Genomic DNA, 23763 nt, shown 5'->3' with positions numbered 1-23763 from the left:
AACTTTATTTTTTACAATTATTATAGATGTTTTAAGGATGTAAAACCCCTCACTACACACTTTATACACTTTTCTCAGACAGGCATGAAAATTTTCACACTTTTCTCTCTTGTTTAAACTCTTAAAGTTCAAATGTAGAAAAATAAGTCCAGTATTAGAGAATTAAACCAAAGACCCGCGGTTGTCTTTGATGGTGCAAAACGTTTCGTCGACATTGTTGTGTTTGTTGGAGAGAAAACTTACAAACATACAGTACAGCACTTCAGAGTCACACTGCCAGTGATCGAAGATTTATGTAAATTTAACAAGCTGAATGCATTCTGTACTGTACAGGAGACACGGCACGAGGTTGATTAACAATGGTCTACAGCCAATCAGGACGCAGAACACAATGCACTGTAAAAAAAAAACAAAAAAAAAAGAACATGCAAAATTGCACACAAAAAAATCCGCAAAACAGCGAGGCCGCGAAAGGTGAAGCGCGTTATAGCGAGGGAACACTGTATTACGAGATCGGAAAAATGAGGAAACATGAGAACTGTTTGGAATGAATCTACACAAGTACGTTTATCTTACTTAAATCGCTTTGAAAAACACTAACATCATTAAAGTGCTGGTTAAGGTTAGGGATAAGGTTAGGGTTAGGGCTGGAATACATGGCTGGAACGTCTATTACCGTGGGACGGTTGTTCTATTGGATTTCATCCACAACCCGGTGCGTAGCATAGGAACGCGGAAGGTTGTCTTTCGCGTTCCCATGGAATACCTCGGGACGTGACAAATCGTTGGTCGCCTCGGGAGTGAGAACGGTTTGACATTTATCAAGTCATGCAAAACAACTTGAGGTCTCAGCTGTACAATTTTTTTTCTGTGAGAGGTCACACATCTGAAGTGTCTACTACAGCTCTTTTTTACTTTAGTAATATAAAGAACATGTGGAAGGTAATTAGCCAATACTCAGACAACACAATAACATTTAGAGAATTAAAATAAGAAAAAGTAGATTAAGTCAGACATACACAAAGAATTGATATCATAATTTTATGAGCACAGAATTTGTAAATAAGTCATTTACTAATACTTAATAGACAGTATGTAAGGCATTAAGGTAACTATTGTCTATCTTATCAGGTATCACAGAATTCTGAAGACATTTTCCCTTAATGATTTAATTTATGTATAAAGCATTAGTAAATGATGTATTAGCTATTAATAAAGCCAGTAATTCAAATGCAGGAGTCTCTTTATGAAAGCACCAAATTAAAATAAGATGAAGTGACACTGATTTTCACCTAGCCCGAGTTTACCTAGCCTATTCAGATAATTAAGGATGCATTTAAGGCAACACCCTGCCCCCACCTCTGCTCGTCAGACCATTTTTCTGTTATGCTGTTTCCTGCATAGAAGTGCTTAATAATCAGAGAAAAACCCACTGTGAAGCAAGTGCTCTACAGGAGCCACGGAAGCATTAAAACACTGTTTTGAATGTATCGACGGATGTGTTCAAGGCATCTGCAACTGACAGTCGCAAATTACAAGTGTAGATGAGTATGCTGAGTTAGTGTCTCCATAAATTTAGAAATATGTGGAAGATGTCTTTGGTTTTGGCCTGTTAGATGACAGTCCTGGTGACAAACTGTGGATGACCAAGGAGTGCTTGCAATGAAAGCACAAAGTGACGGTTTTAGGTCTAATGTGATATGATGGCACCCAGATCAGCAAGACCCAACTTGAACTATGCCATAAGAGCAACGAAGCATGACTTTGGTAAGAGAATACAGAAGTTCTTCCATGACCATGCAAACAAGAGACGAATGTGGCAGAGTTTCAAAGCCATCAAAGAGTATAAAGCTACTCCTCCACCCTGTGTGAACAAGACAACATTTCTGAATAAGTAAGTAAACAAACACTATGAAGGGTTGAGGCATTTAGTCATACACCTGCAAGGAACAAAGCTTTATACGACTTTGAGGAGAGGGAACGTAAGAAAAGCAGCAGGCACTGACAACACACCAGCTTGGTGTCCTGACCAACCAGCTTCAGTTCTCTTTTAGACATTTTTAATTTGTCCTGCATTCTGAGGAAGAATAACCTGGACCAGAAGCTGCTGTTGGCCTTCTACCACTGTGTGTTTGGTACGCAGAGGCCACGACTGAAAACAGAAAGGCTGTGCAGAGGGTAATTAACACTCCCCAAAAAAATCATTGGCCATCCTCTGCCACCCCTGCAGGCCATTACCAGCACCTCCTGACTCCAGGGCCATCAGAGGTAACGACTTGCTTCCCGCCCACCACAGATTTGACCTGCTGCCCTCCAGATGGCGCTTCTGGTCAATGAGGTCCCACACCTCCAGACACATCCAGGACACTCCCACATGGACTCTATACTCAGACCAAGTGTATTACACTATTTTCAAGCACTTTGTAAACTGTTCTCTAATGTGTGCCTTTTTATTGTGTGCCTTCCTCCTGTTTTGTATACATACCTCTTGTGTGTATGTAATCTAGTCTGTTATTCATTCTTGCTGTCCTGCTATTCATATTATTATTACATGCACAGTTGGTGGAGAGCATCCACAATTTCATTCTACATATACAGTGACAATAAAAGCGAATTCTATTTGATTCTTTAAGATTGCTGCCAACATTCAAGTGCCCACAAAGCCCTCAGTCACGTATCTTAATGACAACTGCCCCAAAGCACTCAGTCCCATTATGATGTCCTTTGAGAGACTGGAAAACTACCACATTGTCGGTGCTGAAAACAACCAAAGAGCTCATTGTCAACTTAAGGGGAAGTCGGCACAGTCCCACACAGTCATTAACAGTACAGCAGTGGACATGGTCAGCAGCACCAAGTTCCAGAGAGTACAGATAACAGACACTCTGTCCTGGTCACTGCACACCAGAGCTGTTGCTAAGAGAGCTCCGGAGTTTCTGTACTTTTTGCGCTGGACGAGGAGAGGTCACTTACCCTCTCATATCCTTACCAATTTCTACAAGGGTACTATAGAGAGCTTACTGACATGAATATCTGTGTGGTCAGGGGCCTGCAGTGCCGCAAACTGGAAATCCCTGCAGAGAGGGCTGAAGACAGCAGAGAAGATCACTGAGTCTCCACTTCCCCACTTCCAGGAGTGAAACGTTCTCTGATCAGAACAAATGTTTCACTGTTGTTTCACATCCCCACCATGCTCTGTTCTCCCTGCTTATATCTGGGTGAACAGTTCTGCAGGATCCGCAGCAGAACAGCAACATCATCATTACCCCTGCTATCGGGCTGTCACTAACCCTCACCACCACCACCCTGGCCCCTACCCCAACCCCCAAAAACAATCATCAGTGACATACACACATACACATCACACTGGAGTGTTAATTGGACTACTTCGTATCTATTGTCATATCTCCATGTCTGTTATTTTGGTCATTCCATCATCAAATGGATCTTTTTTCCTTTTTACTTGACAAAAGGTTAGACTGTCAAATACTAATTGGGAACATAAAGAGCTTCAATAATGGACTGTCTGTGGGACAAAATGTACAAAAGTGAAATCACCGGAGTTAAAGCTATACATTTTGACATTACAGTGCTAAGAAATTAAAATAAAAAAGGTTAATGTAAATATAAATATAAATACGGTTGATATCTTGATTAACGGATCATCATCTGATTTTAAGCACCAATCAGTGAAAGTGAAAGTCCTGAAAGATTGCTGATGTTACCAAAAAATTAAGTGTGTGCTGTAACCGAATTCACTAGTTTTTCATGCTGTTTTTCCATTTCTGGCAATTATAGGACCTCCAAATAGAGATTGATGGCCACACAGAACTGTATCACTCCCTGGATGAAAATGGGCAGAGGATTCTTACGTCACTGGGGGACTCCGAGGATGGTGCTCTGCTCAGGAGACGTCTTGGCAACATGACCCAGCGGTGGAATGACCTGCACAACAAGACCCTCCGCATGAGGTGAGCGGTTGCAATGGTCCAACAATGCAAAGCACTGTAAATGACTGTTGTTGAAACTACAGAGAAAGAAAAAATGTTTGTGTTTCTGTTTCAAGGGCCCATCTGGACTCAGAGATGGCCCCGTGGAAGAGGGTTCACATGTCGCTGCAAGAACTGTTGAACTGGCTAAGGCTAAAAAGTCACCAGCTGGAGCAGGAGCGACCTGTGGGGGGGGACGTCCCGGCTGTGCAGGCTCAGCTGGACATACACCGGGTAGGAGGTGCAGCATGGTAGAACGCTCACTCAACATGCCATTGCTTCTTGATGCAGATTGTGTTCAGCAAATTGTCAACACGACTGCCATAACTTTTCACAAAACAGGAATCGACAATATATCTGCACAGGAAGTGACATCAGCACATGATAACCTTAGACAAATTGTTTTTTTTAACTAAAGCTCAAACGAAATGATCAGTTTCTACCTTTAAACAGAATTAATTAGAAAAATATTAACTCAGATTAATTCCCCTAGGGCAGCACGCAGTGACATCAAAGATGTGAGTGAATAAACTAATCAAATTATAATTATAGCCTACTTTGTAGTCAGATTTAATAATTGGGGAAAACCCAGGATTTTAGTCTAAAATCACCTTCAGCCATTGAGGTTGCATCAAATTGCACTGTTTTCTCAACAACAAGTCCTAGATCACTCTACTAAATGAAAAGAAGAGGGTCTTCAGGTCTAGGAACAAGAAAAAGTTGAAAAGGATACAGCGTGAACTGAACTCCTTGCATATTTGCATATTTATCTTCATCTAAATGAAGTTAAGTAAGCAGGCCCATTAACATGTGTATGGAGGTGGAACCAGTGAACACCTACAGGTACAGGTACAGGTACGGAGTTCACCTGAATGAGAGTTTGGATGGATGGACCAACAGTGATGGTGTGTACAAGAAGGGGATCATCAGATTCTATTTTCTGAGGAGGCTCAGATCCTTTATTGTGTGTTTGTGGTAAGGCTATTTCCTTTGCTGTTGTCTCCATCAGTGCCAGCAGGATTAACAAAATGATTCACAAAGCTGGAACCATCATTACCCAGAGTCTGGAGCCTTTTGAGTCAGTGAGGGACAGGAGATCAAACAAACAACAACAAACTGCTCTCCATCATGGGCGATCCATCTTATCTGCCTTACTCAGTTCTACTGAGGCAGGAGAGCTGGCTTCTCCTCTCAGACATCTCAAAACCCCACGTGGGCATGCAATGTGATCTATGCGTATCAGGAATGAAACCTCTCACATAGGAAAGGTTTTGTAAGTGAGTGAGAAGGATGTTGCAAGTGTTTTTATTACCCCTCAGCTGTAAAAAGCTGATGGGGTATTGTCGTTAATCTGCCAGGCGGGTGTTCAACATGGACACCTGAGTTTGTGAATGTGATCACTTGAGAAGGAAGTGACATAGGATTTTGAAACCATAGGCACATCTAGTATAAATACCAGACAAGAATCTCAGTGATCTTGGCCTCAAGGTCAGGGGTCAGAGGTCAAGTTTTCTGAAAATCTTTTTAAGTGTGATAACCTAAGAACAAGGTGACTTAGGATTTTGAAAGTACCCCTTTGCATCTACTGAGGCTGAGGGCCACCACTGGCCACTGCCAGTATTTTTAGACATTTGTATCCACAGAAAGCTTTTTGAAAGAGAAAATTATTCCATTTGTGAAGCTTTATTGATAGACTCTGTGAACAGTTTATGTAAACTAATTACTTTTTATTTGTGTGTGGATTGAAGCATGCACTTGTGAGTCCTCAAAAGTTACAGACAGATCACTGCACACATTTGTTTATACCTCTGATCGTACCCTATGCATTTGTAACCCTTTTGAGACAAATTTCTCTGTATAAAGTCACATCAAGCTGAGTCTTTTAGTCCCAGATATGACATTGAAGGTTGGAACTGGCTGTCTGATGTTGGGTTGAGACCCCAGTTTAGTACAAATGCTGAAAAGTATGTGTGCTTTTACAGGGTTTCAAGAGGGAACTGCGCGCTAAAGAGCCCGTTATGACCAAGGCTCTGGATGATGTGGGAGTCTTTCTGTCTGAACTTCCACAAGACACACCGTCACCTGAGCACAGAGGTAACGCACATTCATTTCACACAATTATGCTTAGAATGCTTAGAAGCTCTCCTCCACTATTCTTCCATAGCTTAAAATTTCCCCCGTCAGCACTTCATGCTTGTTTTAATGTTATACTTACTGGATGAATTAAGAATGTAAGTGCTATAAGCAGTGTGACCTCCTTTGTAGGGTTTTGAATGTGAAGGTATTGTACTAAAGACACATTATATGACAGCAACCTTTTAACTTCCCATTTAAATGTGGAAATAGCTTGTTAATTATTAACAGCATTCTAACAACTGCTCGTAAAGATAAACAGACACTATTCTGCAACAATTCTGCACCATGGCAGCAGTCTGGTTACTATGTGTCTATAGAGCAGCTGAAAGATATTGCGCCCTGTTGAACTGCAAGAACATTGACAGTAATGGTGAATTTCAGCTGCTAATCATGGAACTTCCTCTCCTCCTTCCTCCTGTTATTTTAATCCATCTCAGCTATTTGATCTTGTATTAGGCAGTGGTTAGGGAGATCTAAAAAGTAAGTAGTTCCGTGGTTATATGTATGAAATTTTACTATGGTTTTCTAAAACACAATCCTATGTCTCCACAGTTTGTTTGGCACATTAAATTATATTCATTACTTTAATTATTAAATTAAATTGCAGCTAACGTGAAAAAGTACACTGAACAGATTATGATAGGCAAAAGAAAATATAAGCTCAACAAATCAAAAAACATATTTAACTGGAAAAACAGCATTACCTATCAAAAATGCTGAAGATTTTTCCTTCAATACCAAAAAATGTTTGAAATATCCAAAGGTGACCTTGCTGAACCAGCTCAGTGACATTAGATTTCAACAATATCAGCTAGCTAAGCGTAAAAAGCAGTAGTACCAAAAGGTCTTGATGCATGCTCAATTATCCAGGTAAGTAAATCCAAAAGGTTGATTCAATGATTCGGAGATGTACATCTTTTGCATCTTACAATGCTGTGATTGCAGCCATTCCCCAACTCTCTGTGAATGGTTACTCATGGCCAGTGATCAGTGGTCTTTGATCAGTAGTTGTTGATTAATGGTCGTGAGAATTTGCATATTAATCATCAAGGAACTGACCATTGTTCATTCAGTGGGCTGGTTTCAGTCATTGATGTAAATGTGCTGTTTATAAGGTTGGAAACCTGCAGTCAGCTGAGACTGAAGAAGTCACCTGGATGAGTGACGAAATGTTTCTCCCACTGAAAACGTCCAGATGAACAGAATCAACCTTTTTGGGAGCAGTACCAAAACTATATTGGACTAAATATAGCACTAAATAAAGCATATAGAATATTTCTCTAAATAAACCAAATAACCTAAATATGAATGGCATTTTCTAAAAAAAACAAAAAAAACAAAATTGGAGCTGAAGTGCATCACAGTGTAGAAGTCTTTGATCTTAAATGAGTTTGCCTGCATGAGGGTGAATGGGATTACTTCAACATAAGATTAATGAACTCAACCAACATGTAATAAAGAGATGAAAAACATGGCAATATAAGAATAACATGGTTCAATAAAACTATGAAAATGTTCTGAATTATGAAAAAACAGAGTCTGAAAGTGTCTAAAAAATATTTGAAATTATAAACTGAAAAACTGGAAGCTGAAATGTATTTAAGCAGGTAGAGATTGCAATAATCATTCCAACAATATGGTCCAAAAAGAAATCGGTGGTGTGGTTTGACACAGTCTCCAGGCGCAGGTGTGGGCAGGGTGTGGGGCCCGGCTGAAAAGAGTGAGATGCCCTGGCCAGAGTAAGCTGAATAAACTGTAACTGTATGAAAACCGTAAAAGATGTGAAAACATACTTAGCTGAACATGTGTTGGGACCAGTTTAAAGTTTGATTTTTATTTCTGTAGCTTAAAGTATGCTGAACTAGATAACTTTCAATGTAGAGTGGGTTTGATGGGGATTTTAAGCATTCACCATTCATTTCAGTGTAAAAAACAAACAAACAAATATTTTAAAACATATAAAAGTTACAGAAAACAGAAGTAATAGAATACTTGTCCACAAAAAGCTGAATGTGTTGATACCAAAATGGTTTCTGTTGTTCTTCCGTACATAAAAATGTACAGAAGAACAACATTAATGCTTAATCAGCATTCACATTAATCAGCATTCCAAAATTATGTTTTGAGGGCTTTAGGTTTGCAAGAATGTTCATGCTAACAGTGTCATTTCTCGTTATACTTGTGGAAATCCCACACAGAAGAGTTGAAGCTGCTATAGCTGCAAAGGGTGGGCACACATCATTTTAAACTCTATGGATTAAGCATGAGATGTCGCTCAAGTTCATATGTTTATGAAAGTAAATGAGCTTATACTTATGGCAGCAGAGTGTAATCCACTTATTGGACGCCCACAAATACCTGCTCACAGAATGACTGATTAAGTAAGGGCATCATATCAGAATTTTATGATCAACTTACATCCTGTTAATCAGATCACGGTAGAAGCTAAAATGCACTGACTGAAGATTTGGAAACTGAAATCTCAGCAGAGGATTGGGAATCAGCTTGTGCTTTATGTCATACACCGACTGTGAATGTGTGGAATCAGCCTAATGCTACAGTCCCACTAAGAAATACAAGCGAATACAAATATTTGGCTGCCAGCTGAGTGTTGCTAAGAGACATGTTGCAGGTGAGTTGCCTTTATTGACACATCAAGAGAGAGCTCCGGTGTGTCCTCGCTGTCTTCGAGGAAAAGCTCTTCTGCTTCTCCTGTGTTGATTATGTGGATCGGGTCTCTTCTCCTGTAAAGCTCAGGACCTTCCTCTTCTTCAGATCTTCCATGGCCTCTGTTGCGCTGTTGTAAGTTACAGTGCCGTCACTGAGTTTTGCTGGTGGGGGGTCTGAAAGTGAATTCCTTCTTCTTTAAGGATTTTCCTAATGGCCTTTCTTTTCTGCTGAATTTCAGTGGGGTTAGTCATGGTCAAAGTAAATTCTCACTCCTTTCAGAAAAAACTTTCAGAGCACCAGTTCTTTAACACTGTGCTCTAGAAAGTAAATTACTGTTGAGTGGGGCCAAGAGCTCTGTGACATCTTTCCAGCTCAGTATCACTTAAAGAAAACTCCCATTTAATAAAAGTTTCTAAAACCCCCTTTAGGTTGTTCTGTTCAGTGTCTTCAGGCATTACCTATACACGAATATTGTTTCTACGTGATCGGGCTTTCAGGTCTGTCAGTTTCGTTTGTATATTTTCTTGAGCTTGAATAGCTTGAAGCAGAACATCTTCAGCCGCGGTAACCCCCTCCTCCACCTCTGCCACTCTCCTTTCTGCCCAATCCACTCTGATTATCTTGCTCTTTAACTGTTTGACAGTGGTGTTAAATATCTTTTCTGAAACATGTAAGATCTGTGAAGAAGGCATCTTTGAAACTTTTCAGGTCTGTTTTCATACCCAACCTGGTAGCTTATAGCTCTTCATGGACAGAGCAATAGCTAGCTTGCAGGCTATCCACATGGAATATCTGCGTGACAGATGTGGTAAGTTTGAAAACCTTTTTTCCCCCAAAAAACCTGGAAGAGTTGTGGAACAGATAAAGATTAAGCCAATATTTCTAATAACAAGGGTCATATTTTACAATATATTTAATTCTACCTGTCAAACCTCCACATGGCAGTTTAAGTATTCACAAGTTAAAGTACTTATATAACTTTTTAAAAACTTTTCTGATAATACATGCATATTTATGCGTAGTGCTATGAGTGCCAGACTCTTAGTTGTAACACGTTATTATTATGGTGTAGTTTTCACCTGAGAAAGGTATTAATTATCTCCTTATCTACTTTGAGTTGACCGACTGGGCTTGGAAGACACGGTTACTCTGCTTATTCATAATTCCTTTAAACATAATGCAAGTACTGTGACCATTCTTACATTAAGCAAATCTAAACATTTTCCTGCCTACATCTAGACTCTAAATATATATTAAAGTCTGATAACTAGACAGAGGGAATTACTGTAACCTAAATTGCACATATATATTTTTTTACTGTTGTCATTTGTGCTGTTCTCTTATTTTGGCTATTTGATGAATCAGAGCTGTTCATGCTCAAAGCTAATTCAAGTTGTCTTGAATATCCTACGTTATGGTTATATTGTTGGTTTCAGGGATATTACTCTGGCTTCTAGTTGAATATCAAATCCTCCAGTGACTCACACAGTGACCTGCACACAACTTACAGTAAAAATCTGATAAATCCATTGTGGTCTGTCCGTCTGACCCCGTCTTGAATGGCACAACCCTTGAAGACCGTAAAAACCAACCTGGTGGTATCTGCAGAGTGAGAGAGACGGTCTGAGCCTGTGATCCTGGGCTCAGGGTTAATGAACCCTTCAGTTACAGATAACTCTCTGCACACATTCAAATCACTGATTGATCACAAATCTGTCATGTTAGAAGTTTAGGAAAAGTCACATCGTTTTGTCTTATAATGACTCACAAGACAAGACTTACGAGTCATTAATATATATCATTTATTTACACGTTCACAAATCTGATGACAGCAACTTTCTGGATACACATTTACAGATTTACAAAGCTCTATACACATTTACAAATCTTATTACAGATTTGAATAAGCAGAAACAACTCGGTGCACATGCACAACTCCTGACACAGACTGAAATACACATATGTGCATTGAAATATAAACACAAAAATGGTTTTGCTACTATAAAAGCTACCATAACAGTTGTGCTCGTATTTTTACTCTAGTGGACTCAGCCATAAGTAACTCCAGTCAGTTGAAATTGAGAGACCCCTGAGAGACTGAAGGCCTTTTAGATTACTGTATGGTGTGTGAAATTTGCTTATTTTTTTCTGCATTTATTCTTTACATAACCTTCAGATATCAGCCCAGAGGAGCGCGCACACAATGTGGGGCGAATCCTGCGTAAAGAGGCAGACGATATGATGAACAAATGGGACCAGCTCAACACTGACTCAGATGACTGGCAGAGGAGATTAGAGTTGGCCCTTGACCAACTGATGGAGCTGGAGAAAGCAGAGGACCTACTGGATGGAAAGCTGAGACAGGCAGAAATGGTAAAGGATGCGTGGGAACCTGTAGAAGACCTCCTGATTGACTTGCTACCAGACCATATCGACAGAGTCAAGGTAAGAATCAGTGACTCTCACTTTAGATATAGTATTCTGTTTCATACCCATAGACAGTATAAAACATTAATAAAACAAGCCAACAGTTTTCCTTAAATGAGATAACGGGAAGAGATGTAATTAGGTTAGGAGTGCTTGTTACACCTTCTGAGATCCAAGGTTCAGCCCCAGCTATTTCCTTCTACATTACCCGCTGATGGTTTCGAATAGTGTTAATCATGAACCTAACCCTATTATGAGTATTTTTCCATTTTTGCTCTTGTTAAAAAATGTTCTCCCCAAATCTTAACAATCAAAGACAAAGAAAATAATCATTCTAATTGATAGGCATTAAAAACTTTTTTTTCCAGAGAAGTACTTTTGGTTTGACTTTTTATACATTTTGCTTGATTTGTAAAGTAGGCTCATCCGGGACTTACTGTATAGATAATTATTGATATCCTCCTGACTTTAATCGCCTTGAATCTTTACTGACTTTGGAAAGGAAGATCAAGATCTCTTTTTTATATGAGTTTAGCTTAGAAAAATAATTAAAAGCTCCAGCCATCCATTCATTTTCCGACGCTTATCTGCGGCTGGACAATAGGGACAGCAGTTTAAGCAGAGAAGCCCATGCCCGCCTCTCCCCAGATACCTTGTTCAGCTCATCCAGGAAAATAGAGACATGTTTCCAGATCAGCTGAAAGCATGCCAGAGAACCTCCTTCCAGTAGGACATGCCTGGAACACCTTATCATTGGGTCAGATACCCAAAACCACCTCAAATGACTCCTTGCAATGTTGAGCTCCACTCTGTCTCTTCCAAATGACTCAACTCCTCACCCTTTCAAGAGTGCAGAGCCATCCTTCAGATAGCTAGACTGTTTGCATCTACCCAGAGCTCATAACAGTGGATGAGAGTAGGAGTCTTTCCCCTTATTCCCAAATTCAGCTTCCTATATGGATCTTTGAAAATATTTCTTCCACTGCCCAACCAGCACTGAGGTCACCAGCGCCCCATCCCCACTGTACACAGTGTGAGTAGAGTACTGCTCACTTTCCCTGAGTTGCCTAACAGTTTGCCAGAATTGCTTTGAGGCTGACTAAAAAGCTGCATTCAGTTTGGCCTGCCACTACCTGCCATCTGCCTCCACAGTTCCATTGGCTAAGCAAGCCCAATAGGACTCCATCTTCAGTTGGACTGCTCCCTTCACCTCAAGTGTCCATCATCTAATTTGGAGATTACCCCCATGACAGGTACCGCGAACCGTGTGGTCCCAGCTGTGGGGAGCCATGCAGTGGAGGTACAGAACAGTTTTCATTAAGACTCAGTGTCCCCAACCTCCATCAGAACCCTGTTGAAATTGGACACGGAGTCCTCATCAACAAACGATAGTCAGGATCCTCTCATCCACTGGGGAAAATTGCAATGTCCTAGCAGAGAACTGGGGGAGACAAGTATATCCCACCCCTGCCCACTGCCTCACACAAAGTTCACTGTTCCTCCCTGACTTTCACACTGATTGCAGAGCCCACACCTTGCATTGCGGTGAGCCTGACTATATTTAGCCAGTAACTCTCAATCTCACATTCTAGATCAGTCACCTTTACCTCCAGAAAGGTGCCCAGCTTAAATTGTATAAATGGAATCTGTCAACTCTTTGTCTCACTTAAGCCTATCAGTCCTATCCATTCCCTGCTTTAAACAAGTAGCAAACTAGGTTTTACATGACAGATGCATTAGTTTACCACCCCGGCCTGATACCTCTCACCTAGGTCAAGTCCAGATTGCTATGCATTGAGGAAACTATAGCAAATATAACTGTAACTTAGCAAATATTTCGCAAAGTAAGTCAGAGGTGAGTTACTGCTAGAAAATGTGCTCCACATTATATTTATCAACCATTCATCTTACCTGAGTCCATCATCGATTTCCATGTCCTACATTAAAGAATCAACAAACTGGGTTTTATGTGACAGATGCATTAGTTTCTCACTGTTACAAGTAAAGGTTTTGGTGTGTTTATTTCAATGTATATATGTCATATGTGCTTATGTTGCAGGAGTTTCAGGAAGAAATTGCACAGATTAAGGACGATGTGACGCATGTGAACGAATTAGCATCCACTTTCAATCTGCCTGATATCCAGTTATCATCTAGGAACCTGGAACGCATCGAAGATCTGAATACACGCTGGAGCTTGCTCCAGGTAAACACAAATGCACACATACACATACTTACACAAATGTAGAAGCATTAAAAATGAGATAAACTCATGCCACGACAAATGTTTGCTGTCACACCTTTGTCATACTTTAATTAATGACAAAGTGCGTGCGTTCGCTCATATGTGTGCACATGAGACCTTGAAAAGTTTTGAATGAATTCTGATAAAACCTGGAAGGAGTACGGAGTGGGGTCATTTCAACAAGCCATTAAAAGTTGGGTTCATTTCTTTTATACTGGCAACTTTTAGAAAATTGCGCTGGTATATGGGGATTGCAAATATCAAATGATAGTTTGTATCCAAATATCAAGTCACATTTGACCAGTGATCTCACTTTTAAATTTGCCTTTCTTTCAATTTGAACCAAAAATGTATTATATTTTTAAGGAAAGTATTATATATCACTACTATACTAACCTGAGTATAATAAGCTCAAGTTATTCATGTCCCACTTGGCGAAAGTTTGGTTTCAATTCAATCAGTTCACGCTGCCAAGACTGGGCTGCAGCTCAAGCCTGTTTCTTCACCCATATCTATTAAGCCCAGTTTCTAGACATTACCTGAATGGTGAGTGAAAGTGATTCTTCTTTGTGCCAACTCTGAGCCCTTGTGTATCCTAACTTGAAATAGTTACAGTGCCAGTCTCCAGCATCTGAAGATGCTGTACCAAGCATGTGATCTCAACACCACCAAAAGCAGAATCACCACCCACCAAGGGTGTCCTGTCTTTCTCACAAGTCGACCTCAAAAGTGTTTCCTTCGTCACTGCTGTTAACAGCCTTAAGAGTGTCTTCTTCACTGTCATCAGCGGGATGTCGATTACTCCATTGTCACCAGGGTAACACTGGGGATTGGCCTGGTGGCCAGTGGTGGAGACAAGACAATTTTGTGGCCAGTGGCAGAGACCCTTCAGTGGTTTGGCTGGGGACTGGTGATGGCAGTGAAGACCCTCTGGTGGCATGGCTGATGATGGTGACAAAGGCCCTTGGGTGGCATGGTGGCAAGGACCCTCTGGATGCATTGCCAGTCTGATAATGTCAGCGCTGATCGGACAACTCGGGTATCAGTGGCAAGAACCGTCTTGTGGCTTGGCTGGAGACTAGTGTCGGTGGGGGTGATGGGATGTCTCTGGAGGCTGGTGACAAAATAGATGTGACCCTCAGCAGGCGACCAGCAGTGGAGACAGAGACCATCAGGATTGGGTGGCACTGGACCCTTGGACTCTGGCAGTGTGGAATTCTTGGACTATGACTTAAACTCACACATAGCCAGCGAAGGACGCATGGGCTCAGGTTCAGGTGGCACGGGACACTCAGGCTCTGGTGGTGAAGGACGCATGGACTCCGCTTAAGGCTCAGGGCCATGAAGCTGCCATAAATCAACAACAGTCCTGGTTATGACAACACATACGGAGCTACATTATATCTACAGATATTGCAATCCTGTTTAAACCAAGCACCTCAGCCAGTTTTATTATCTAAGCTTCTGCAATGGAGTCTTATGGAGACTCCATTGCATGGACTTATAAGCCCTGGAGACTGAAGGGCTTCAAAAACAAAAAATGTCTTCAAAAGCCTCGTCTCACTGAACACCACAGAACTGACTGTTTGGACTTTGGAAGAGAGGAAACAAACATGGCACACTGAAAGATGGAAAAAAAGTTTTAATCTCTCATGAGAAAAAATTTAACCTGAACCCGATCCCACCTGAGATGTTTTCTACACGCCACAGTGGAGGGGGCGCCATAATGGTCTGGGGTGCTTTTTCCTTCAGTGGAACAACGGAGCTTCAGGAGGTGCAGGGGTGTCAAACGGCTGCTGGCTATGCCCAGATGTTGCAGAGAGCATCCCTCATGACTGACTGCCCTCGTCTGTGTGGTAACCACTGGGTTTTTCAAAAGGAGAATGCTACAGCACACAGTGCCCACAGAACAAGGGACTTCTTTCAGGAGAATAACATCACTCCTTTGGACCATCCTGCGTGTTCCCCTGATCTAAATCCAACTGAGAACCTTTGGAGATGAATGGTAAGGGAAGTTTACAAAAATAGACAACAGTTCCAGACAGAAGATGCCCTTCGTGTAGCCGTCTTCACCACTTGGAGAAATGTTCCCACTTACCTCATGGAAAGGCTTGCATCAAGAATACGGCAACAAATTTTTGAAGTGATCAACAATGACGGTGGAGCTACTCATTACTGAGTTCATGTTTGGAACTTTGATTTCTGTTTTGGGGAGGTTTATGTTTTGTTTTTGTTTTTTTGTTTTTCAGGTGCAGCCTGTTTCAGTTTAAGCATTGTTTTCAATAAATTGCATGCTCAAAAAATGTTTGTCTCACTCCCATTTCTTCTTGTTGCATGTTGAAGCTCTACATGGAACCTTGTTAAGATCCAACCAAGCAAAATATGATTTTTTTGCTATTTTTCAGGTGGTCTTAACCTTTTAAACCGGGCTGTATTATTCTATAAAACTGACATGCACATTATAACTATATACCCATAAACTCTAGTCTATAACTAAACACCTAAAAGTAAAAAAAAAATCAACTCAAAGCAGTAGAAAGATAGCCACAAGTAATCCAAGCTAAAGCTTAAATTACATTTATTGGCTAGCCGTCCCCTAAATTTTATCTGTGACTGGAAAATACTAACAGCAATATCATGTGTTTAGTTTTACTCTTCCACATAACTAAATGAAGCAGTGGCCTAATCCAGAGTAGGACCATCCATACGTTCCCTAGCTCTTTGCAGCAAGTAATTTGTGTCTATTAGCTGTTGTGGGAACTGATCAAAGGGTTAGGTCTGGGGCTAGCCTAACCCAAAATCAAATTTAACATTGGTTTTCTGCATGTCACCACTGGTATTAGTTGGTTGAACTGATGAGGTTAAATTGATTTAAAATTAAATTATTAATGATGTTGATTCATATAGAGATTTTAATAGTAGAACACATGGCTAACAAAAATATACACACATGTTTGTTAATGTGTTTTTCTCCCCCTCTCACAGATCTCCATCAACGAGCATCTCAAGCAGCTGACAGATGCTCATGGGGATTTTGACCTTACACATGGTAACTATACTGCTTATTTAGTAGTACTTACCAGCAAACATGAGACAGTGTGTGTGTGAGAGAGACAGAAGGAGAGAGAGAGTGAGAAAATAAAATGATTTGAACTAATGATGACAGCAGTGGCATAAAATAAACGATCGGGGTAACAAAGAGCTCTCCTTTGAGTTGATCACTGTCTAGCTTAATAAATGACAAGGAGGACAGTTCTGTTCAACTTTTTGGTTTCAGCTTCATCATGCAGTGCCAGTATGACCCAAGCTTGTGACGCAAGCTCTGTGCTCTCTGATATCATTCAGTCATAACAGAAGTTTGCACTTCTGTGGCTACACATTCAAAATTAAAAAAGAAAAAAGAAAACTTAAGATATAGTCAGAAGTATAATTGAGAGTGTAGGGAGAAATATGTTGGAGTCTTCTTCATGAGTGAAGGGAGAGTGGAACACAAGATATTTATTATTTGCAATAAATAAGCTAAGAGAACAGAAGATGCTTTAAAAGTGCTTTTTTGATCATGTTGAAAGTACAGCATTTTACTTGCAATTACCATTCTGTTATTTTAATATAATCTCAGGATTAACTATGAAGACCTCAATGCAAGAATAATGGATCTTTAATATTTCCATGTACATGAAATGTACATGGAAATATTTACATATTTACAAGGTATTCATTTTATAACTAATCAACCTTAGACTAACTCAACCAGATCATGAGCCAAAGTTCAGCTAGCAAGCTTGATCTAATTATATCTACTGACTACAAACGTTATTAGCAGGCAGCAGTTGTTAAGTAGAAAGGAAAAGGCAGTTTTTGTCACTGACTGGGTGATTTGGAGAGCAAAATGAGAAAAAATATAATGACAGCTGGCCGGCTGTAGGGATGGGAATCAAGAACCAGTTCTTGATAGTTCAGTTCCTCTGAACTGTTAGTCTGCTTCCCTATCGATTCCGCTTGTCGGTTCCACTTGCAGTTGGGCTACAATCAGTTGAGTTCCGTTTGTGATTTTGGAGAAGGAAAATAGTAGTGTGGTCTACATCATGGATATGGACAATACTTTTTTTTGTTTTGCACAAAATAACTAGAGTGCGATGGTAAAGCGGAAACTGCATCCATAGCAGACACAACTGCATTATGCTGCTAACACAACTTTGGTTCTTTGCTAAGCTAGCCAAGAACCCAGAGTGATGTTAAAGCTATGTGAATGCTGACCCCAGCTCAACAGCAACATCCTGAACTTCAACAGGTAACAATCGGATGAGCAATCAGGCTTCAACCTCCGTTTCTACCTGTTTATGTCTTTATAGTAGAATCACTGTGGTCATTGCTTTAGTCTCTTTGTGCTGATTTTCATCTTTGCTTTGTGCTGTCGGCTTTGTGTTCATACCTGAATACTAAGCAAAAGATTATATGTGTGTCCTAATTAGGATAGGGATTTATGCTGGTGTATGGGACTGTAGCCTAGAGGTTTATATTATTAACTGGTAATTATGAGACAATGCATTTCAGTTCTTTTTGCAGAGAAACAAAGAAGTAATGCAATTAGTAGCGTAATGAGTAATTAAGAAATATACAGATTTCTTTTAAGGAAAGTTCTCTGTGGATGTGTGATAGATTACTTTTTTTTATCTCAAGAAAGGGGAAATGCCTTAAACATGTACAAACATTTTCCCACACAGCATGCACTTAACACAAATGTAATGACTTTGATATCCTGCTTAGTGGTGATGGTGACTCTGAAAGTGGACTCCTTGAGAACTAAGTGAGAATCGATAAGAGAATCGATAAGGTATTGAAGTGATAAGTGATGTCAATAATGGATCCTAAATTCTTATCAGTTCCTATACCTAGTAGGCTATCTTTCCAAATCTTAATCTGGACTAAAATGAAAATGGCTAGAGCCGGCCCTACTGTCTTAGCTATGGGGCTTATTACCATTTGGTCATATACAAAAGATTAGGCACTTTTTCTTTTTAATTACTTTCTTTGTTTGTTTTTTTAATTGCTATTTGTTTCATGCGTTTCTGTCGTTGCGCTAGTAGATGAAATATAAATGTGTAAGTGCTTAAAGTGACACTGTCAGCAAATTAACTGTGTTTTACAAAACTAAAACTCAAGTTTTCAGAATGAATATCTAAAAATGTTCCTAATTAAATGTAAAATACAAGCACTTCTGGAATGATTTTTTAATATATTTTCCCACCTCTATCCACTCTGAGTGAGGGCCACATGAAAAAAAACAGAAAAAAGAAAAAATGTTTAAATGGAAAATCATAATCACAAATCAAATTGTTAAAAAGCAAAATATTGTGCAAATAAAATATGACGATATCGAAGATAAAAACATTGTTACAAAATGTAAAGGGCCTTGACATATAGCATTGAAACAAATCATTTAACAGTACTGCCTGAAAATCTTTTTGTCTAACCATTTTTTTATAATGTTTATTAATAATAATAATAGTAATAATAACAATAATAATAATGTCTCCTCACACCACTGGGAAATAAATTTCATAACAGTAGATGTCTTTCCGGAAGTTTTGTAACAAAGTTTTTTTTAAAAAGTTCAAAGAACCCACAGAAGTAGGTACACAAACAGCCAGAGGCAGACAGAGGCAACACACAAAGAAAAATTCAATAAAGATGAATATCCATTGACATCTCCCCCCCCCCCCTACAAAGTGCAGATGAATGGATTCTCCCCAGAACCATGAGCCACCCCAGGACGCAGTCAACGCGGCCCGCGACCCACCAGCCAGCTCCTGCCCCAGGAGGGTGCAGGAAACAGGGGTGTAGAAAGTCAATTTTAATTTCAAATGGTCTAATGTAATTAGAAGACAGTTTCTTTGATTCAGCATGGATGGGTACAAATTGAGTGGACAGGCCAGGACGGTAGGCGGGTACTAGGATTCTGTTGCGATTGGTAGGACATTTATTTTACTCCTTGTTCCTTAGCAGGGTGGCTGGAGGACTTGTTCTGGGTGCAGACAGAGGACCCAGAAACATATTCAATGACATACATTATAAGAGAAGGGCACCAGAACAGATGTTGCAGGAAGGAAATGGATTTAGGTTTTGGCCGTGTGTGAAATACCTTAGACCAGGGGTCGGCAAACTGCGGCTCCGAAGCCGCATGCGGCTCTTTGGGAAAATAAATTAGAAGTATTTAGCCGAAGTGTATTTTATTTATGTTAGTTCTTTTTTAACTTGTACTTCTAAATTGGAAGATTATTGTGATATTGAAATATAAAAATAAAATTTTATTGTATTATTTTTTCATCGCTCAAAATAAGCGTCACACTCACGGAAGCCGGTGTACCCGCCGAAACACCGTGCATTTATCGAGACTTTCAACCCCAGGTAGGCCAATTATGGATCTTCGGATCCACATTATGTCAGCAGCTATTCTCCACTGTGAACTATGTTAAAAACAAACACCGCTCACGCCTCACAGATGACAGCTTACAGTCCTGCGTAAAGATGAAAGTGACTTCGTACAGCCCCGATTTGCAGACGCTGTGCGCAGAGGTTCAGGAGCAGAAGTCCCATTGTAAACATATCACGGCAGACCTGACAATGTTTCCATGAACCTGCTTTTCAGCATCTCTTTATTGACCACTTTTCACACACGGTTGCTGTACGCATACAGCCGGCTGTTGCTTTTCAGCTCACAGCCCGACACACACCAGCACAACAGCATAGATAGCACAGACATTAAGGCGGCGAGGCGTGATTGCAGGTGCCGCTCAGGTGCGTTCGCCTCCCCTGCAGCGGCGCTGTAGACCACGCCCCGCCACACACATTAACGTGGTCAAATACATATTTAGGCAGAATTTTGCAAATATCTATTTTTCATCTTTTAGCAACATAGTGCTTTTTTTCCAATTATTTTTTAAAAGTCAGGTCAAGGCTCCAAAAGCACAAAGGCGATATAAGGGTGGCGGCTCACAACAGTTTTTGTTTGCTACATGGATCATTTTAGTTCAGCTGGGTGTCTTTCCTTTTGTTATATTTCTTTAAGAGTTCAAAATGTGTTAATTACATAAATAAAATGTAATTTTCTCTGTAGCACTTCATGGATTTCATAAGCAACACACCTTAGTTGTTCACACAAAGCATAAAGGTAAAAAACAATATATACAGTGTTATCTTCATTTTAGATGTCAAAAAGTATTTGCGGCTCCCAGTGTTTTCTTTTGCGTGGAAACCGGCTCCAAATGGCGCTTTGGGTCTTAAAGGTTGCTGACCCCTGCCTTAGACGGACTGAAGTGGGCACATAGAATTGACCAGGACAGGCCAGGACAGTAGACGGGTGCTGGGATCGACCGGTAAATCGGAAGTTCTGCTTTTATGCTCAACTCTCTCTCTACCAAAACAGTACAGTGCAGTGTCCATATCATTTCTTTTTTTTTTTTTTGTCTGTCCCATTTGGTTCTTTAGCCGTCAGAATTGTTGTCTGAAGACCAACAAGGATACCAAATGGATTTATTTTGCCAAATGGATCATCATGGCATTGCCGTATTGGTCCATTTGATCAACCTTTGTTGTTATTATTTATTTTATTTTCAGTTGTTACAGATGGGACAGACATGACTGGGGGATAGGAAAGGGAGAAAGAAAGAGAGGAAGGAAAAGAAAAACAGAAGGGAAGAGGGACAGTGAGAAAGGGCACTTACAAAGACAAAGAGAAAAAGAAGAAAAAAAAAATCTCCTGGATCACCTGTTGAGAGAAAAAGAAGAAAAAATCTCCTGGATCACCTGTTGAGAGAAAAAGAAGAGAAAACAAGCAAAAAAAAAAAACAAAGCAACATACTAAACACAACACCATCCCGTTAATCTAGCTAAGTGTGAACAGCAGTAAATACTAAATATTGAATGTTGTTGTGCAGCACGCAGGACAGACAGCGCACAATGTGCTTTGAAGTAGCAGCTAAGAAAGGTGTAGTTTATGTCTACGAACAGTGAACACCCGTGTGCACACCTGTGTGGATCAGCGCGCTTGTATACAAAAGGTTTCTCCATGTAACGGTCTGCTAGAGGGTGTGGGGGGCCATAGCCCCGTCCCCCAGGGCATGAAGCAGGCATGGAGAAGATCCAGGCTTCAGACATCCAGAGGCCCCAGAGTGCGAGAGCCCAAGGTGGACCACCGGAGGGGCATCCGTGCCACCCTCCTGGGAAGGGCTGAGGAGATCCCCAGACGAGGGGTCACCCAGTAGCCACGGAGCAGAAGCCAGAGGGGGCTGCACTGGCGTGCCCGCCGGCTCTGCCGGCAGCCAGCTGTGCCAGAGTGAACCGAGCCGCAGACCCCGAGGCCGGAGGCCCGGGGGGCCCCCTTTGCCCCGGAAGAGGCCTGACCGAGCGACAGGCACCAGGCCCCGCCAAGTAGCCACCGGGAGTGAGCTGGTGCATACCTGAGCGCCCAGCCCCGGACACCAAGAACCACCAATGCACCGACCCCTGAGGGCATCAGTCACTGGCAGGGAGTGTGGTGAGGGGAGATAGACCTCCACACTTTGGAGGGCCTGGGTGTTCCCAGAGAGGTGGAGTCTAAGACCCGACCTGACATATAGACACAGACAAACAGGCACACACAGACACAAACATGCATTCCCACCCTCATGCACACATATACAAACACTCAGCACTCACCCAACGTAGTAATAGACATACATGGACATGTACACACAATCACACTCCCCAAACATACTCTATACCCCGGGTCCAGGTACCCTCACCCCCAGAGGGGGAAACGGCACCCAGACCCAGAGATGTGACCCTTTCCCCCGGGGTGGAGGCAAGCAGACCGCCCCAGGCTCCGCGGCAGCAGGGAGGCCCATCGGACAGCCAACACCATATCATTTCAACTACAGCCCCAGTTCATCAGTCAGTCTCCCACTCCCTTCTCTTCTCACTCGTTAGTACTCCATTTGGGGCAGCAACTCATGCCCAGTCCAGAATAGGAACTCCACCCATCTTTTCTGATCTTCAGAAGTCCATATATGCAAGATAAATGGTAAATTGACTGGTTTTTATAGCACTTTTCTAACTCAAGCACTTACTTTATACATCATTTACTCATTTACACCCATTCATAAAAGCATTTTTTCTACCTAACATTCACACACATTCACACTCCAATGATAACATTTGATAATCAGAGTTTAGAACAGCAGTGCATCTTCCTACCTTTAGCTAGTAGTTCAAGAAGGAGAGATCATTTGAAAGATTTAAACATGATTTATTGAGAAATCAATGTATTTGGCGATTAGACCAATGACCCATGATGGCAGAACAGGTGACCACCGGTGAAAGACATGAAGAAACTCTGGAAGCTAGTACCAAAGGAGACCTGGTCCATCCAGTGGCTTGGCACGAGGCCATTGATGGCAGAGGATATGATTAACTGGAAGCTAGTGCTGACACAGACAACACCTTAGGTGGCATAGCCAGAAGGTGGCTAGGATGGAACCCAACAAGGGTGATGTAGACCCTTGGGTGCCTTGGACAGAGGCTGACAATGGCAACAGAGACTCTAATGTGGCTTAAACAGAGGCCCTTGGGTGACGTTAATCGAGGCCAATGGAGACCATCACATGGATTGGACAGAGAAGGATGACAGCAAGGATAGAAAGAAAACCCTAGTGGCCTGCCAGGTAGCAAACCACAACAATGAGTTCCCATCAATGGCTTGACAGATAACCGGGGATGACCACAGAAACCCACAAGCTCAGGCAACATGGTATCCTCGGGCTCAGGCTCAGGCAGCAAAGAATCCGCAGGCAGCAGGAATCAGCTGAGGCTCAGGGATGTCAAGATTAACTGCACATATAGGAGACTTTGGAAACACTGGTGGTTGGGGCAGCTCAACAGAGCATGCAGCAAATTTTACAGGTGACAGGGACTGTGGATGTTCTGGCTCAGAATTCTCCCAGAAGTCCCAGAGCAAAGTCACAATATCTGGGGATAGTCTCTGAGATGGTGTGCTCATGAACACAAAATTCAATCTCTGGAGGGGTCATCTCGGCAGCACAGTAAACAGTTTCTGTGTGAGGTGTACCACAAAGAGTCAAAACATCATCATTTAGTTACCAGCTCAGAAATGGAAAACATTGTCTCTTCCATAGCTTGCTATGAAACACCAATACAATCGTATCACTGTTTGTCGGCACAGAAACAAAACAGTCAGACAGCGTCTGAGAAATGGCACACACACTGGTCAGCACAGAAACACCCGAAGTATTTCACTGT

General features: G+C 41.3%; 1 protein-coding gene across 10 annotated transcripts in view; it reads left to right on the top strand.

Annotated features, from left to right (window-relative positions):
• Positions 1-23763, top strand: part of dmd (dystrophin) — a 251416-nt gene that overhangs the window by 154817 nt on the left and 72836 nt on the right. For 9 of the 10 annotated variants that reach the window (XM_063467782.1, XM_063467775.2, XM_063467774.2 and 6 more), the window contains 6 exons: positions 3799-3971; positions 4067-4223; positions 5972-6083; positions 10972-11240; positions 13282-13428; positions 16453-16516. In XM_063467782.1, coding sequence (XP_063323852.1) covers positions 3799-3971; positions 4067-4223; positions 5972-6083; positions 10972-11240; positions 13282-13428; positions 16453-16516 — 922 coding nt within the window. Of the gene's footprint in view, positions 1-2230; positions 2399-3798; positions 3972-4066; positions 4224-5971; positions 6084-10971; positions 11241-13281; positions 13429-16452; positions 16517-23763 lie in introns of all 10 variants that reach the window. The other variant, XM_063467780.2, reaches the window with a different exon arrangement.

The sequence above is a fragment of the Pelmatolapia mariae genome, linkage group LG23 (genome assembly GCF_036321145.2).
Source record: "Pelmatolapia mariae isolate MD_Pm_ZW linkage group LG23, Pm_UMD_F_2, whole genome shotgun sequence".
NCBI lineage: Eukaryota > Metazoa > Chordata > Actinopteri > Cichliformes > Cichlidae > Pelmatolapia > Pelmatolapia mariae.
Note: the sequence above shows the minus strand (reverse complement) of the source record. Positions and strands in the feature narration are given on the sequence as shown.